Genomic DNA, 19,145 nt, shown 5'->3' on the forward strand with positions numbered 1-19,145 from the left:
TAATGGGACCGAAGATAATGAAATCATCCGGACTTGGCAGTATCACCAAGGATACATAGTGTCAGCACAGAATAAATTTCATGGCAAAATGGCGAAGTTCCGGTCACTGATGTGATTTCAAAAATATTGTTTCTATTTCTTTTATCAATATTGAACTGGCGCGATACGTATAAATAAAATTTTAAAGGATTGGTAGCTAGCTATACAACCCTAAAACCTATTTTATTAGTTTATTTTCAAATTAAATTGTTGATTTTTACAATTTCCATAATTATAAAATTCTCTACATTACAACGTTAATGTCGATGTATGAATTGATTTTTTTACACACAATTTTTTTATTATATAGTAACTATTCTTATTTATTTGACAATACATGACTTCAGGTTTGCAGTCCAGTAAAAAATGTTAGAATCCTGCAACTTCCGGATTAATTTTTATAACATTAATTTTAAAGAGAGAGACGTTCCGTCATCAATTGACAATCACATATGTATAATAGAGAACGCGTATCCGATAAACACAGGACTTGAAATAGACCGGAGCGCACCGTAGCGTATTTCCGATTCGTTAAATCCCAGAGATTATCGCTACGTCTCTTGGAAAATTATTTTGACCGTCTGAGTTGGTTGGCCACATTGCACAAAATCAAACATTTATATTTTTTATAAAATACATAAAATTAGACAAATATGTCATTTTTTTTATAAACAATAAATAAAATAACTAAAACGTCAGGAAAATACCTATTATTAATCTCCTAATTACCACGCGGTTTCAGAGGTAAAATATTATGCAAAATTTTAAAACTTTATAGGTAAATAATATTATAAAGTCTGTATTATAAAAGAAAATTTCGATTTTCAGCTCGGCATACTTAAAAAATCGCTATTTTTTGTTGCTGTATAATATCAGTACACACTTATAAATAATTTTCTTTTCGTTTGATCGGTGTCCATATTCTGTGCGCGAACTCTCGATTTAACTTTCCCGCCGTTTTCATAAGATGGCCGTCGCATTCCGCCGCGGAGATGTTAAAAAAAAGTGGTGATGATGATAATCGAAAATTTATATTCTTAGAAAATTATTGAATTACAATATTATTTTAGTTTCGATCGCGACCGTCTGATAATATGTATGTGGTTGCCTACTTGCAGGTAGATAATATCATTTTCAGATTGTTTTTTTGTTTTTGGATTTAAAATATTCCATTTTTTAAACGATTGGCTTCTTTTATGGTAGTGGACCGGTAGCGTATGAATTGGAATAGGTGGATAAAGGACACTGATTTTGATTGGACATAAGGAATCGATAATAATTAATCATCATTCGTCGTATATGCATCGACCTAGACAGGTACTTAACTAATGTCAAGTAGGCATTCTCTTTATAGCATACAGTGTATATACCCACCCGACGCCTATGTGGATCAGGGCTTCGAACTGTTATTTTTTTCGTTTCGGTTTTTTGTTTCTACAAAAATAACGGTTTTTTCGGTTTGAAACTCTGCTAGGGATAGCAATTCCGTGATTTCGGGATTACCATTCTTGATCCTGGGACTGATAAAAACTACGGAACAGATGCGAACGTTAGTCCCATATACGCCATACACCATTTGACAGCAGTTTTTGTGTTTGACTTAAGTCATTAAATGCTAGAAATACAGAACCCACTGAGTGTCCTCAATTATTATCAACATTGAATGCGCGTTGCATGTATGTGACAAACTTTATTGCATATTAACATTATTATGATAGAGATGTACCTACCTAATTAAAAGTGTGGAAAGTAAGTACTTATATAAATATTGAAAATAACAATTATTCTTTGACACATGCTTGAGTTTATTTCCTATTGCTCCATACTGTAGAAGCGTACGTTCTTACAACCACACAAGGTAAAGCACTTTCTATTATTGTTGTGTTCCCCGGTATAGGTATATTCAATATTGCCGAATGAATAAAAATACAATACATATTAATTAATAGGTACGTACATATTATTATACAGCATTTTGAGTTTTTAGTGAAATGTTTTCATTGGCGGTTTTAGTTGCGAGGTGATTTGGGGTCCCTTGCGATAAACCGATATTTAGTATTGCATTACAGTTAATGTTGCCAGGATTGTTATATCCATGATTGTGAAAAATGCAGATCTTTTTAAGATGTTCACACTTTCTCATTAAGCGATCGCCTCATCTGTTTAATGTAAAATCGAGTGAATAATGCACATACTTACCTACCTATATTTTTCCAAGTCCGTGATTCTGAAAAATTCATATCTCTGTATTTAATTTTCAGCTATAGAACTGAATGAATTGGCGAGAATAGTTCACTTCGTTTACCATCGTTCTGTTTTATAATAGAGTTGTTTGAACGTTATTTTTAATAGATGCTTCATTTCCTTTGTTCACAGATAATATCCCTCTGCGCAGTTTGGAGTGCCGATACCAAGTAATAACTCAATTTTTAAACAAATCTGAGATGAAACGGTGACCCGATTCGATAATATTCAAAGAACTGCATAGGCGTCGGAAATTGGCGTCCATTTGAGTATTTCATTACGAAAATGACGATCAATTCAAGTCACAGATGTCGCTGACAATCCGTCTGTCTGCCCATGACCTTCATGAAGAGGTAAGCAACAATCGATTAAAATATTACATATTATATTGTTATGAATACAAACCGAAACATAAGTAGGTGAATGTCCTATCCATGCACGATTACGTGGGTGTGTTCTTCCTTTACTATATTTCTTGTCGGAGTTCGGCCACCATCATGTTGATATTCTTAGAGGCAGCACGTCTGAACATAACACAACCTTTCGACCATAAAACGAAATAACCGAAAGAAGAAGATGATTTAAAAAAATATATGATAGGATAAAAATGGAAAGCTAGATGGATACTGAATTCTTAGGTATATAATAATCTGAATATTAACGTCATATATTTGGTTTTTGGGTTGTCATTGTGTATCCGTCCTTCTCGATCTTTTCTCGAAGGTCTGTAGGCTAACCACCAGACGTTTTCGACGCACAGTGATCCCCAATTTATTATCTCCGTGCGTACCTTACCTTATTTTATTACTTCCGAAGCGGTAGTAGGTACTCGCGCTCTACCCCGCTGCATCTGTCTCAATACCCAGACAGTACATAATCTATCTACTGGACGCGTGTCGTTATGCTCACCCACCGGCCGTTGCGCCTAGTTTCACCGGCTGATCGTCGTAGTGTACGGTGGCTCGAATTTCTATAAACGTTTAACCATATATATATACATTATCATATATATATTATATACCTATATATATTGAAATAATATTTAGTGAAATGAAGCAATAGGTATATAGTAATTAATTAAATTATAATTAGAAGCAGTTTCGTCGGCTTAACGCAATGGAAATAGTTATATTTATATACATAGATTTGTAGAATCATGCAAACATACCAACAGCGCCAAATTATCAGGCAGAATATTTTTGGTTTTGTATCTTTCTGCAGGTAGGATTTGATTTATATATTGAAGTTAATGGCCTCACCAAACCACACCACCCCGCATCATACCCAGTCTTAATCAGGCGTATCACGGAACCCTACGTTTGGATGTGAAGAATTATTTTTATTTTTTATGACTGGGAATGTCTTAGGAGCAGTTACCCAAGACTAAGGTCGCCATGCACTCAAATGTGCTTTGACTAGATTTACATGACTTTAATTGAAGGTACACATGGGAGAGATGAGTACGTAGATGCAATAATTAAAATTGTAGTAAGTAACAAATTAAAGCTAATATAAAACTGCTGAACATTCTAAGTGAATAGAAGTTCACATTGGCAGTAGGACGCCGCAAATGTAAACCTACTTACCTACTCATCGAGTTTATACCTAATATACGTAATGCTTTTTGTATAGCTCTCCTGGAGTACAGAAGAGCGCGGCCGCCCTAGCAGTCGCGCGGGACCTGCCCACCAACCGCCGGCATGACGACCGTCTCAATGTCAGCGCACCAAGAGCAGCCACCAGCGCCATCCTGGCCACCGAAGCGCAACAAGCGTAAGAACTTCGAGCCCCGCTGCACCCCGGCTGACTCTGATGAAACAGAACTGGACAACAGCGTCCAACCACCGCCACTACACCAAGAACCCAACAAAATAGGAGTCAAGAGCCTAGCCATGCTGAAAGCAACTGGAGCTGTGGATTTATCTGGAAGACGAATAAGCGTAGATTCAAATGAAAATTTAGAACCAGACGACTTCGCAGGACCTAGGCATTTATTAGAATTCGCTGAACACCAGAAGAAAGTTGAAGCTTTAACTTCTTTAAATATTTCTACCTCACAATTTCAACAGTCATATATACAAAGTCTTCGCTTACCGAATTTAGGTAGACGAGAAAGAAATTTAGACAATACTCCTAACGAATGCAGGACTAAAAATTTTAGCACAAAAAGTCCGTTCGCTATCTCACAACTAATTAAAACTGATTCACCAGCGAGAAGAAGGGATTCTAATTCGGACGAAAGAGAATTTGACGATGAAGATGATGATGACGAAAAAGATGATGCAGAAAGAAGCCCGAATCCTGACGGAAGCTGCGAAAGAATGACACCTGACGTGGCGCTCGTGGAAGGACAAGAAGCGATGGATGTTGATGACTGCGTGGAAGAAGTAGACATGCAGAACGGCGATGCACCAAATAATAATAAAGTTCTTAGAGATTACGCTGTCAATACAATGAAAGAACTCTTAGGCATTTATGGACTTTCTTCTAATGAAGTGGCGGAAGCACTCACGGGACAAGTTAGAGCTTTACAAGCAGGTATGTTGATTGTTTGGACATTGTTTAGTTTAGGACAAAATATATCTATATATCGATACCCCATTTCAATAAAGAAACAACTCAAAATATCAAGGTTTTGAGCTAATAATACCATTCGACGTAGAAAGGTCTTTCTTCACAATTATCCAGCAAAAAATTGTCAAATTTCTTCAATAAGTATGTCATTAAATCGAAAAACACTTTCTGAGATAAATACTGAAATTTCTTGTTTAATTCCTTACTAAATTGTACAATTTCATTGTGCAAGTGCAAACTAAATATAAAAAACATACATTTTCCTGAAAATGATGACTTTAAAATTAAAATGAGAATTTCTGCAAAAAATTCAAACGTCATTATCTTGCAACAAGGTTTTTTGAGTTGTTTCCCTATTGAAATATGGTATCGAATCAGTGAGTCTATTCTATGCACAAGGCGGACAGCGGCGGCTATCGGCGGTAGTTTATGTCATATTTATGTATTCAGATGGTCAATTGTTACAATAAGTTAACCATCTAAACCATAGACTCCCAACCTTTATTGAGTCGCGACCACTTTTATATAGCAAAGTAACATGCGATCCTCTACCCTATATAGGGTTATGAAAATACATTAAAAATAGTCATAATTTCTTTATAAATATTATCAATCATTTTCTATCACGTCATGTAGTTTTTTGTGTATGTAGGTACATTTTTTAATCATAGCATTACTAATCTATTTACTATTCTCAATTTATTTACTATCAAATATTACACAGCTAGGTACTAAGTTATTTTTGCATAATATTGTTCATTGGACTTTTATCAATTGTATACTGAAGTAGTTGGTGACCCATGGCTTGAGAACCCGTGGTTTAGATGGGGACTAAAATTAAGTTAAATTGTTTTATCGAAAAAAGATTAGAAAATATACGCCTGCCGTCTTCAATTAAAAATCATATCACGGAGGAACATAACTTTCCACGTCATTTCCAAAGCATGCAAGTGACTGTAACTATAATTGAAGATAGTTTGTCTTGAGGACACTCAACACATGACACTATATGCATCGTTATTACGACGACGATTAGAAAAGGTGACATCTAACATTATGTTTGATTATCAGGAAAACCGTATCCGGTATGGTTGCAAAGACGATGGTCCCAGGGCCAAGGGATCGGTGCAATGGGTCCTCTAGGCCCCTTTGGACACCAGCAGTATGCAGATGAATCTGACGCTAGATCCCCCGTAGAAGGGCACAGGTGAGAAATGTATTTTGATATACAACCTTTTTCTTTTATGTAGGTACAATTATTGTAACTATGGTTTTTTTTTATTAAATATTATTGTCGCCAGCAGTCAACACCACACAAAACTATGCTGTGAAACCAGAAAAAAATCATATTTTCATTATAAATAAACACACTGAATCAGATGTTCACATTGTCACTTGCCTACCCTGTATCGCTACAGCAGGGTTTCCCAAAGTGTGGTAAGCGTACCCCCTGGGGTACGGGAAGAGTTTGGTGGGGGTACGCGTTGCATTGGGCTTTGGCTGCGCCTGGTGCCACAAGCATTAATACGACATCAATACAACATCCATGCTAGAAGGTTTATTGCATGCGGAAGAAGAGCAATTATTGTTGGAATTAGCTTCAGACGGATTCTTGATAAGGAATGTACTTTAACATCAGTCTGGTTGGAAGTGCAACATGTGTATCCAGTTTTAACAGGAAGAGTCCTGAAATACATCTTGCGTTTTCCAACTTCATATCTATGTGAAGTTGCTTTTACAGAAAAGAATGTGCTTTTGGATGTGGAACCGCATCTCAGATTAAAATTAACAACCAAGGAACCAAATTATGATGATCTGTCTCAACATAAACAATTTCGTCCTTCTCATTGATTATAATGAATGTTATTTATAATATAACTTTTATTTATACTGTATCAAGAATGAATTTTATTTTTCGTTTATTATTATTTTGTTTATGTACTAAAAAAAGAAAAAATAAATGTATTTTGATTGTTATTAAAATATATGCATTTTTTGACGAGTGGTACTCAATGTTACGAAAATTATAGAAGGGGTACACAGATGTCGAAAGTTTGGGAAACACTGCGCTACAGTATAGGAGCAAACGGCAAACGTAAGCTTTCGCCACTTCACTTGGCTAAGCTACATAACTAAACGTCATCGTAACTAAACACTGTGAATTTAACTTAAATTTTCAATATTAATAATTAATTAAATTATTAAATTTTAATAATTAAATTTCACTGTGAATAAATTTCCAACGTCATAATAACCTAATCTAACATACGTTTTCCAAAATACCATAATAATAATATATGTATGAACAAACATCGCTTTTATCTGTTATTTCTAATTTTATGTGTTTTTTAAAATAGTGATAGGTCAGCATTCGAAATGGAAAATTTTACGAACCGGAGCGCTAAAATAATCTTCAAAAAATATTAACATAGTTATCTAATTTTATGTAGTAATATTTTATAAAACTTCGTAAATACGTTAGATTTTTTGTTATAAATGGCCTATCTAACTCTGTTGTGGTCTAAGGTGGTCAACTAATTTTTACCTCGAGACGGAGCGATAACTTTTGGGATTTTACGAACCGGAACGGCGCTTCAGTGCGCTCCGTTCCATTTCGAACCGTGTGATAGGTTATGCTTGTACAAGAACATTCTTTTCATTTTAAATCATTATCACTTTAATCGAAATTTTGTGGCTTTATAAGAATCACAAATTAGGTTTCCCTAAATGTTAATAGCTAATTATTATTTACTTACTCCATTAGATAAATGGTCCTTTTAGTTGACCGAATCACCTGAATTGAATCGATTCACGGCGTCATTTAAAATCTTTTTTCAAATTTGAATCACCTACCCAATCCATGTACGGAGGCTAAAAAACTACCCTTTAGGGCACTTTAAGCGTCATACGTACCAAAACGAGATGCCCGTTGGCTTCAGATTAATATGTTTTTATTATAGCCAATAAACTGATTATTAATCAAAAAGATTCGTCCTACAGAATCTTACTGCTTTCAGGACACTTCTTTTGGGAAGGATTCATTATCATGTAAGGATAATAAGAGATACTAAGGATAATAAGAAATAATAAACGGTACCTAGGTAAGTGGAAAGAATATTCAAAGTTGGAGAAAAGGAATAATGTATTTTTTTATCATTGGATATTTTTCTTTTTGTTAAAATTGTTTAAAAAACATTAATTATTAATTCTATATTTCTTACTATTTTAGGTTCAATTCCATCCAAGACGACAGCCCTGGATCCGGTGCTGACTCCGATGGAGACCGGACTCTAGATCTCAGTTTATCCAAAGACCCTGACGTACAGGTATGTACCAACTTTAGATAATATTGTCGGATAAATTTCTTAATCAAGTATGTAATATTTTAATAAAATCTGTGATATGAAAAAAATCGACAGTCATTCATTTTTACTATCTAAAATTTAATAATGGTATTTAAAAATGTTCGATTTATTCAGAAAACATCAGTTCAATCGCGCGTTTTATTATATAATAACAATAGCATAATAAGTGATTGTAAAGGATTGATTCTACCATTTACGTAGTAGGTATTAATGAGGTATGTACCGCAAAAATGGGTAAATTTTTCAGCACTTTATGTCAATAGGGTATATATTACAATGCATTAAATATACCTATTAACACATTCTCTTTATAAACAGCTATCCATTTTTCCAAATTTTTTTTTAATAATTGAGATTTTTATATAGGTATATTTAACTTAAATAACTAAGAAAAATAGAGGTTTTACTCTCTATTTTTAAGAAATGAAAGTGGTTACATACCCTGTCAATACGGTATAATATGACTTATTGATATAATCTCTGCATTTTCGACATTGTTTGACGTAGACACATTGATTGCGTAAATGTATCATTGAAGGCCGACTCTGTGATACCTTACGTCTAATGCTTACGGAAACATTTCAGGACCTCTCAACAGCTTCAAGCGCAGGAAACAGCGTGGCAGAATACGAACACCAGAGTCTGATGATGAGAAGGAACCTCGAAGAGTTGGCAGGACTTCATGTAAGCGACCAGTCAACTGGTTATAATATTATAACCTATATAATTATAGAAAATGTTTTTTTTCGTCTGCTAATGTTTCTTAAACATGCCGGGCTCAATTATTACTAATGCTGATATGGCACATTGGTCAAAAACTGTAATAATTATTCTATGTTAATTAACTGAATACATACATAACACAAGACTTGTACTGTGCCAAGTATCTATCTAATGGTTTGATACCATTATTTGTCTTACATACTTGTTAAAAACACATAATTCCAATTATTTAAAAAAATAACTTAGCAATATTTAAGAATGTAGCATACGTAATTCGTAATAGCCTAGGAAACATAATCATTATAATAAATCTAGAATAAAATCTTTCCTTTGCGAAAGGCGTGTGTTCGGATCCGACCCAGTGCATGTTTTTTGGAATTTTCTAATATATTAATTAGGCTGTTTCAAGTTGCATACTTTTATTTGGATCATCATTCGTGAATATCCATAATTTGACAGGTCGATAGTGATTAATTATATCTTATTTTTTTCAGGGCATTTTTTCAAAACCCCAAGGATCCTTGGACCCAGACGATGCAGCCAACAGCGAACTGAGAGCAAAACTATCACCAGCAGGTCAGATAAATGTCAATATTTTACTAACATATCAAACAACAGAATAATAAGTAACTTAACGTCGATACAGCGGCACTTTTACCTTTTTACCTCATTTTTTACCTCTCGGGTACCATTAGATCAGTGGTTGCGAATCTATGGCACGCGAATGTTTTATTTTGAAGAGAAAATAATACCCATAATAATATTAAAATTGACAGATCGAATTGTATAAAGTACATATAGCAGGAAAATACTCAAGAATAAGCATTACGTTTAATGTAAAATATATAATTGTATAAGTCGGTCTTTAGAGTTTATGCGTCACATATAATATTATCACACTAACCTCATCAGGCGGCGAGGGAAGCCGCACTGCGAACCTCTGATTTTGATCGATTTACAATTTTTGATACCACTGTAGCGAGAGAATGTCTCATATGATCGGACCGATTCTGATGTCAATTTGAGCTTAAAGAACCAAACTAAATAATACAATAACAAAAAAAAATATTTCTAGTCACAAATACTTGGTAGAGCTAGTTAGTGTAGTAATTCTGGAAGACAGTTTCAAAATTGGTTGACCAAAATGAATGCCGTAATTGTTGAAAAAAGTGATAAAGCTATACTATATGTGAGTGGTATCTAGAACGTCATCACTTTTAATAGAATTTTTAAAAACTCCCTTTCTCTCCATGAAAAACTGCTCGGCACGTCAGACAGTCAAAAAATAATATTTGGGAAATTTTGATACGTGTACGTAAAAAGGTTTGCAAGTCTTCACTAAATGCATACATTAATTATTGTCCAACGAATTGTCTCTTCTTCGAACAACTATGTGTTTCTGCCTACTTTCGTTTAACAATTTTCCATTTTCGCATAACGGTAAAAAGCTAAATAATTTGCCAAGGACGGCTAAAGAAAATATACTTATACCTACCAACTAAATGAATTTGTTTTGTATTATTCGTTACATAAATGTAAGGACATAATGAAAATTGAGGATTCTAAACATTAAGTAAATTCCGTAGAAATAAATATGTACACAAATTACGTAATGACCCAAACATAACATAAAGCATGACTCACACAGTGACAACAAATTTTAAAAATATTAACATAAAATTGAATATGGAAAAATATTTCTACCATAAAAGGACGTTCTTGGCGCTTTTTTTGTTATTCGATACAAAAAACTTTGTACGCATAAACATTTGTAACACAAAGAAAACAATATATTTCTGTTTGGAATGGAAAATACTAAACTTATACAGTATAAATGTGGTTGCAGGTTGCAGTCTTGAAAAGGCGTAAGCGTATTACAAAGTTTAAACCAATTTAGAGCTTATTTAGTTATTATTAAAATAATTACAAGAAACAAAAAGAACTTTTTATAGGTATGCAACGTTTTTAAATTCTCTGTTGAATTATTATGCTCAATATGCTCAAACTTGTACTTGATATGAAGTAAATAAAAAACAAACAAACAAACAAATATAGAAATACTGAATACTGAAATGTCATTTTGATTTCCATAGTAACGCACGTATATATTAATAATTTAGTTGCTAGGACCACCCACTTAGCAACCAATAATAGTGGATTGGATTACGGATTTCTTCCGAAATAACTTTTCATACAAAACAGAATTAACTGAAAATGAATTCAATTCTACTTAAAGATGGCTCTAAAAGTATTAAAATAATGTACTGGCATCGTGTTCTGATATGTTCTAAAAGTTTCAAATGTTTAGCTAGTCGGGAAGTTAGTTAAAAATCGATTGCAAGATTTGTACTGGATAAACAACCACCGGACAAATAAGAATACGAGCTAATAAAAACGTTGCAAAAACCTTGTAATAAATTAAAAACACCGAGTTACTAGTGCAGTATTATAATAATAGTAATACAATATAATATGTGCTCTCGCGTAGCCCCCCCCCCCTATTGAATACCGCTGGTATAATGAATGTACTGGAATAATTGAACAGAGGTTTAACATTACTAATCTTGGGGGTTCATTTATGAGTTTGTAAAGATGTTGATGAAATGTGCATCTCCGTAACATAAATGATGAAGTTATTTGAATAAAAGACCCCACATATAAATTAATTAAATCGGTAAAAAAATAGTTTATAAAAAATTAATGAAAACCATAATGAATGCAGTAGATATTTATTATTTAAAATTCCTATGCTTTTTATGAATTTGTAAGTCATTGTGGTTCTAACTTAGATTTGTGACATGCGTCAGTGTTACACTTATCCATTCAAATATTCATTGAAATAAGGTACAAACCAAAATGAGCTCTATTCTCAGTGCACATAAGGAGTTATACGGAGCAAACGCTGGTTTTGTGATTGATTCAATTTAAAGTATTTAACGATTTAAAGAAACCCTTTCATCTTTCATAACTCGTCAAATAACTTCACAATACGCAAGCTTGAATGAGCTATATTCGTATATTTAATAAGTGCCGTTTTTGTATATCACTCCGTTGTGAAGATGATGCGCCTGTGTTTCATTTCTCTTGAGTTTTGTATGGGAATTTAAAGTCTATTGATGTTGATACAAGGTGGTCCTAAAGTACAGTGCCACTTTTATATTATAGCAAATACGACATGCAGGATTCGTGATGTATCAGTCAGAATATAAAACTACCACTATAACTGTACCAGTAAACTACCAAAAAACAGTACATACATGGACGGTCAGGTAAAAAGCCTTAAGTGATTTTTACTGCTCCATTCCCAATGATGGACACCTAATGAACAGTGATATAAATAAACCATCCAGACAAGCATTTTTTTTCAATTAAATTGTGGAATTATCTGATTGTCATAGAAATGCAATTTTACACAAATGAAAACTATTATGTATTAATAATATTATGGCAAAAATTAGCAGGTATAAAATCATTTCCCTTGAAGATAAAGCTTTACTTTTCCTAATATATGAGTCCTGATTATCCGACCATAGATTAGTCGACATTTCGAATTATCTGACCGTAGTCAAGATGTTAAAAATATATATATATAGGTAAACACCCACGGTGGTCACGTGGCTTAAGCGTTAGACTATCACGCCGTGGGTCCCAGGTTCGAATCCTGGGTCTGGCAAGTACACATTGTTTTTCAATTTGTGTGTGAGTCAGGGTATGGACCTAATAGGTTGAGCAAGTGGCTGACATCCATTTCTCGTAAAAAACAAAATCTGTTAATACAAACCTCTACTCTGTGGAGGCCCATATGATCATATTAGGATCGGACATGGTCGACGAAGAAACATGTTTCATAGCAAAACATCGTATATGTAACTATGTTTAGTAGACTTATCATGTTTTAAAGTAATAAGTTAACAGTGCAATAAGTTTTTTTATTTTGTTAACACCACCCAATAATTATTAGTGTTTTCGGTAGTTCTCGATTATCCGTTTTTTTCGATTATACCTACATTCTTATAGCCCCGCAATCCCGTTTAGGGCGGATAATTGGGATTACCATAATTCTATAGATAATTGATATTGCCGACATTATAAATAATAATTTTAACTTACACATTTTTTTTTAATAATATTTAACAGAATCTTTTTTTTTAATCAATATATTATTTGTAAGTAAACAAAATACAGACAGAGGTGTACTCTTCGTCTTAGATTCTTCATCATATCGACTTAAGAAAGGAAAAAGGGCGTAACCCTCCAGTTTTTTCAAAATCGGTTTTATTTCATAATAACGTTGTACACGACTAAATACACGCTGTGTCCAAAAGATGTAAGCTGAAAATGTCGATTTATTATCTAAATGTAGCTACAACTTTAAAAAAAGACGGAAGTGACGTGGGAAAAACGACTTAACCATAATTAATATCAGATTATAGATATAAAAACTATATTATTAATTATCACGCACTTCAAGGTGATGCTTATTTTGTATTTTACCTTTGACCGAATACCGTAACAAAACGATTTTGTGCCTCCTGTAAAATTTGATTTGTAATCCTTTTCCTTTCCACAAAAATAATGATTATGGTGATTTATTGCTGGACTATTTTCCGTTGGTTTCTTCGTATTATGGCACCAAGTCAATCCGATGTCATGAATCATATTATTATATTGTATTTACCCATTAAGTAGTGGTGAGATGTACTGCCCTCACCTGGAGTCAACGGTATTGTATAGTTTAAATTGTGCAATGTTATAATGGAAACCGGCTAAATCAATGATACCCAACCTTTTTTTTCTTCGGGCCAAATACATATATTTGTAAAGTAACGCGGGCCTCATCACTACTGGTGTGACGAAAAAAATCATGAAACCCCCCCTTTTTTACAAAACATTTTTGTGATTTTAAAAATTATGCGTGTTTTTTTTAATTAATCGTGTGCAATAGCAACACTCTTATACCAGATCTGATGTAGACCATAATGACAATCCTCATCGGGTGTCACTATCTGTGCGTCAAAGTCGAAACGAATCTCAAGATATACGAAATTCCTGATAATAAATGTGTTTCGGGCCGCGCATAAAAGCTTAAAGGGCCGCAGGTTGAGTATCGCTGGGCTAAATGAACATGGATATTATACCGATCTATATAAATATGTATGACACGTTGTGGTTTCGTTATTTTACCATAAGGTTTTTTAAGAGTTTAATTAAGAGTATTAGTAGTATGATAAATAGTCCACTTCTATATTGTTATAAACGATATCCGATTACTTGTATATCCAAAACAAGAAGTCTATCGGAGTGAAATTGATGTTAAAAAAATGTTATATCAATCAAAATTTCAAATGATTTATAGTTCGTTGCTCCCACTTTTCGATTACCCGCCACACTGTACAAAATACAAAATAATAAATTGATATTCCGATGCATATTAAACGCGCCAAGTGCCACAGTCGCGCGCGGTTCGGGGCGGCACTTGCGACGTTGTGCATCTGGGGCGCCCGCATCCCGTTCTTGATTGAACAATACCAAAGTGAAGTTCCATGCGTCCATGAATTCATAAGCAGATAAATCACGTCTTAAGTGGGAATTCCGTGGAAATTGGTTTACATTAGACATTCACTTGGGATAATGGTAAAATGACGTTTAAACACCGAGCTGGTTTTTAGAACACATTGTGTCATTTATTGTGTAATTTAAATTATCTATAAATGTCATATAAAACCAAATAAAATATTTATGATAGAAATAGGCTCCACGGTGGCGTAGCTTATAAACCGCACACCTTAGTGTACTGTGCAAAGCCTGAATATACTTTATGTTTCGACTATTTATTTAAATTCATCCATGCACTATCAAAATATGGTAAGTATATATACAGTGAAAACATTCCTGAATTTTAGGAGGAGTTTTAACTTTAGGTAAAAATATCTCAGGTTCCATTTTGATGGACTTGATCCATAATTATTATGAACCACCCAAATGTGTTTGATTCATAGCAGGAACCCAATGGGTAGTAACTCTCTGAAATAGATATTATAAAAATCACAAACATAATATTAATGCATATCTTTAAAAAAATCTTAGTAATGGTAGTAGGTAAAATTGTACCATTCCGATTCAAAGTTTAGTTTTTTTTCCCCCAATGGAATTTCAGAGTTTCCATTTCAAACTAAAGTCGGCAGCGTCCTTTTTCCGTTTCAAATTCCCTTTGTTATTTTTCCTGATAAGAATTTCTCGAATTCTCATTATTTTTCGAGAAATGACAATAATTTTCAAAACTACAAAATGTATTTGAGATTCACTTTCTCTGATTATTTCTCGAGAATTCTCTATACGAAAAATCTAAATCACAACCTCTACTATAGTAAAGGGATGTTTCTCTTTCGTACAAATTCACTAATTTGGGGGAGAAAAACATTGTTTTATCTCCCAAATCTTAAGACGTACCATATACCTTTCAATTTACGGTTCTATTCGAGGTCTTTGCCACCTCCATCGCTTTAGCCGGGCTGGTCATCTGCCCCCCTTCCTCGATTTTTAAATTGGGCAGAATCCTTACCTCCCGCATGATACCGGACATGATCGTATTTAAATTATAGGTAAGTAGGTACCTAACCAGTTATTAGGTAGGTATTTATATATTATGTTCTTTTCATTTACCTTTGCCGTTTAGAAATATATCTAGTTCGAATAAACTATTTCTCATAATACTCTTTCACATATTTTAGCGAACGCCATTGTCGAAATATAATATGATTTAAATTTACATATATTATAACCGGACACGTCTAATCAATATGTTTTTACATATTAGATGTCACTAAATGCAAAATGATTAATGTTTTCCTTGGATTAAAATAAATATCAATATGCAACTCGTTCATTGTGCACTTGTCTCTACTGACGTCACAATAAAGTCTGATTTTAATTCGTTTTAAATGAGAGGAAACTCAATTGGTCGCTTTTTGGTTTACTGCTGCGTTCGAATTATTCAAATCAGGATTTCCTAATCACTGCTAGTTTAAAAATTACGCGGGGAACTGAGATTAAAGTATATTAACATTATGTATTAGATAGGTACGTAGATACCAAAGAGAGTAAACATGTACCTAAATAAATATACAAAGAAGCAATTAATGATGAAGTTATTATTTATTTTGTATCATAATCGGTTTATCTCAAGCCGTGTACGCACAGAGAAGTTGTCAACCTATTTAAATAATATATCATAGTTTATCGTACAATTAATTAGCTGAATCGGCGACATTTCTGTTGCCAAATTCGCACATTTCCTCGGAAATAAATGTGAACAGCTTCATTTTTATTGTTTTTTTTTTCGAGATTTAAAGTGTGAGTCAAGATGTGTTGCCGATTTTATGATGTTGTCAAATTCTATAAGGCTTACTTATAATTAATATCCGTGCATTTTTTTTACTTCATTGAAAATATGTAATATATTGATGTTGTACATACCAGTTGTTGTCATTATATATTATTTATTAGGATACTTATCTGAGTGAATCGTTTCCCATGCAATATAGTATTTACACACTGGAGGGTTTTTGTCAGTCTTGGTTTATCTATAGCTATATTATTATTATATTGTAAATGTACCAATTTAGAAGGATATTACTGCGTTTGATGTAAAACTCATCGTCTTCCCTCTTTCGACCCTGCATAGGGGATTTATTAACAAAATATCAATTCTACTAATTAACTAATATTATCTGACTATACTAACAACTGCAATATTGTGTTATAAAAGTAACTTAACTTATCATCAACACCATAAACATTATGGGTTAAGCCACAGTACCCGGCAACCTATGCCACCGGTGCCACTAGATGGCACGTGAAAGGAGTTTTGGTGGACGCCTCGAAAATGACGATTTATTAAAATTTTCCGTACCTACTTTAAATACTGTACCGTAATATGTGATGATACGATGTATATATTGATACACTGGTCGCCGTTTCACGAGCCGATGATTGCGGGCACTACTTGAGTCGCCCGGATATATCGTAATTTTTATGATGTTTTTATGTAGCGTGTATTATAGTAAAATAAAATTGTCTTACAATAAATTTACAAGGTTTATTTCAGTGGCACGCTGAGTGTCCAGAACTTTGAATTAACTGCTTTGTGGCACGCCAATGCATTTGGGTTGCGGACCGCTGGGTTAAGGGATTCTTTCAAAATACATCTTCATACCACCGTATCCACTTCAAACTCTCAATATTGTCATGGCTTTGAGATTGGTGTATGGATGGCGTAAAACCCATATTCAAATCACCTCAGCTTAATTATTTGGAATTAGTATAATCACACATTGTCAATTGCAACCTTTAAAAATATCAATGAATTTCATTCATATCAAAATTACCTGTGTATGTACAATAGTGATTAATTTCTACGCATCTCAAATTTGAAAAGTTCAATTGAAACACTTTCGATAAGCTCGTTCGAAACACTAGAAGGGCAGAGTCTCTCTCCATTGACTCAGGAAAAAGAATTTCTTGAAATTTCATAAAAACTCTTAATGGATGTCGCCCGTTGAAGTGAAAAAGAAAAACGATTCTTCCAAATATTGTCTAGCCTAAATATCATCACGTCACATTCAAATACTTTTATACTGATATTGCAAAATAGTCAAGAAACCGCCTCTGGCTGTAAATACATATCTACTGTAATAGATAGGGTGACTATACATCCACACTAAACAGGGCAGTTCCATATTTTTGTTATGAAAAACTATAATATTTTTATCTAGTAATAGAGCTGTAGGTATTATTTAAATAATGAACCAAACTCAATAATAATTGAACATATTATATAATTTAAAAATACTTCTGAGAAATATATTAGTAACTTCAGTATAGATTTTTTTAAATATGACATCCAGCAGGATTCGAACCTGCGTCTATCGGGAATCGCGCCCACGTGCACTGACCACTATACTCTCTGAAGCGCTTTCTGAATTGCGTTTTTGTAAGAACCATTAGTTTAAATTCGTCGCCATTAGATAAGATAGATATTATAACATAGTGATCAATGCAACTTGCTGGGTGTATTTCTCAGTAGTGTTTCCAAACTATTTATGCTCAATAAAAAGAATGTTGCATTCTTAAATCTTGTGAATTATTCGTTGAATAAAAAAATAGTTATTTCAATAATAATTATTGCAATGATACAAACTCAGTTTTAATATAATATTAAAAATTTAAGATTGCGAAAATCTTATTCCATCTAAAGAAGTCGATTAAATCATCGTCCCATTCGTCGTAACATTAGATACTGGTCGATGAACTTGATATTAGCAGACAATATATCACTGGTTTATGTGATACTAGGTCATTTTAGCCAAAAAACAAAATTTTATTTCAATGATTTTTATATGTGGCATATAACACATCTTATGTTAAAACATTGATAACAATAAATATATATTTACATAGTTAGTGTCTACATGTTGCAAAAGGTTTGTGCAACCATTATAGATGCCTTTCCCGTTTCAGTCCCGGAAAAATATGGTCAGCCTGTCTTCAAAGCGCTTCTTGATTGGCGAGGGAATGTGGTAATTCATGCGTTGTTTGTTGACAAATTGTTACCAATAGCAACAGAGATGAATCCAGTGTGGAGGGCCATTGAGTGAGCTGCAATTTAGATATATTTAAATATCACAATGCATTCTTAAAGTGCATATTGATTATTTTACAATCGGGTCCAAATTTAATCAAAATCTAATTCGCTCATTATTATTAATTGTATTATTCAACTTTATTACCTAGCCTGTGTCAAGAGGAATCCATTGGTGGGTATATTATAATATATTGGGGTTTCAATAAGAATGTATATAATATACAGGTACATATAGCACACGAATGAACAATAAATAGTTTATTCATTCATTCAATAGAGACCATCAGTTGTTTATTCTCCCAAGGTGCAGAACCAACCTGCCACTGGTAATGCCAATTGGGAGGGCGATAACTATGTTCAATGAAATTGCTTCGGGTGTTGATATATTCCACCTACGTGAGATGAGTTTAGGTGGACGTTGTTTTATAAATTCTTAAAATAGGGTCTGCTTAACTCATCCGGTGTACTTCCTTGTACCTATCTAATTTATATTTTTTTGTATTTACACATTTCTACTGTTTAATAACATACTATCTATCTCTATAGTCTATACTGAT

General features: G+C 33.4%; 1 protein-coding gene across 1 annotated transcript in view; it reads left to right on the forward strand.

Annotated features, from left to right (window-relative positions):
• Window positions 1–19,145, forward strand: part of LOC147067506 (zinc finger protein castor homolog 1-like) — a 272,254-nt gene that overhangs the window by 224,615 nt on the left and 28,494 nt on the right. Inside the window, exons 5-10 of the mRNA XM_085953709.1 lie at window positions 2,416–2,636; window positions 3,916–4,821; window positions 5,929–6,064; window positions 8,087–8,183; window positions 8,808–8,906; window positions 9,440–9,521. Of these exons, the coding sequence (XP_085809835.1) occupies window positions 3,984–4,821; window positions 5,929–6,064; window positions 8,087–8,183; window positions 8,808–8,906; window positions 9,440–9,521 (1,252 nt within the window). The 5' untranslated portion in view covers window positions 2,416–2,636; window positions 3,916–3,983. The remainder of the gene's footprint in view (window positions 1–2,415; window positions 2,637–3,915; window positions 4,822–5,928; window positions 6,065–8,086; window positions 8,184–8,807; window positions 8,907–9,439; window positions 9,522–19,145) is intronic.

This window comes from Rhyacophila brunnea, unplaced genomic scaffold (assembly GCF_057557595.1).
Source record: "Rhyacophila brunnea isolate RB1 unplaced genomic scaffold, BYU_Rbru_1.0 scaffold_4, whole genome shotgun sequence".
NCBI lineage: Eukaryota > Metazoa > Arthropoda > Insecta > Trichoptera > Rhyacophilidae > Rhyacophila > Rhyacophila brunnea.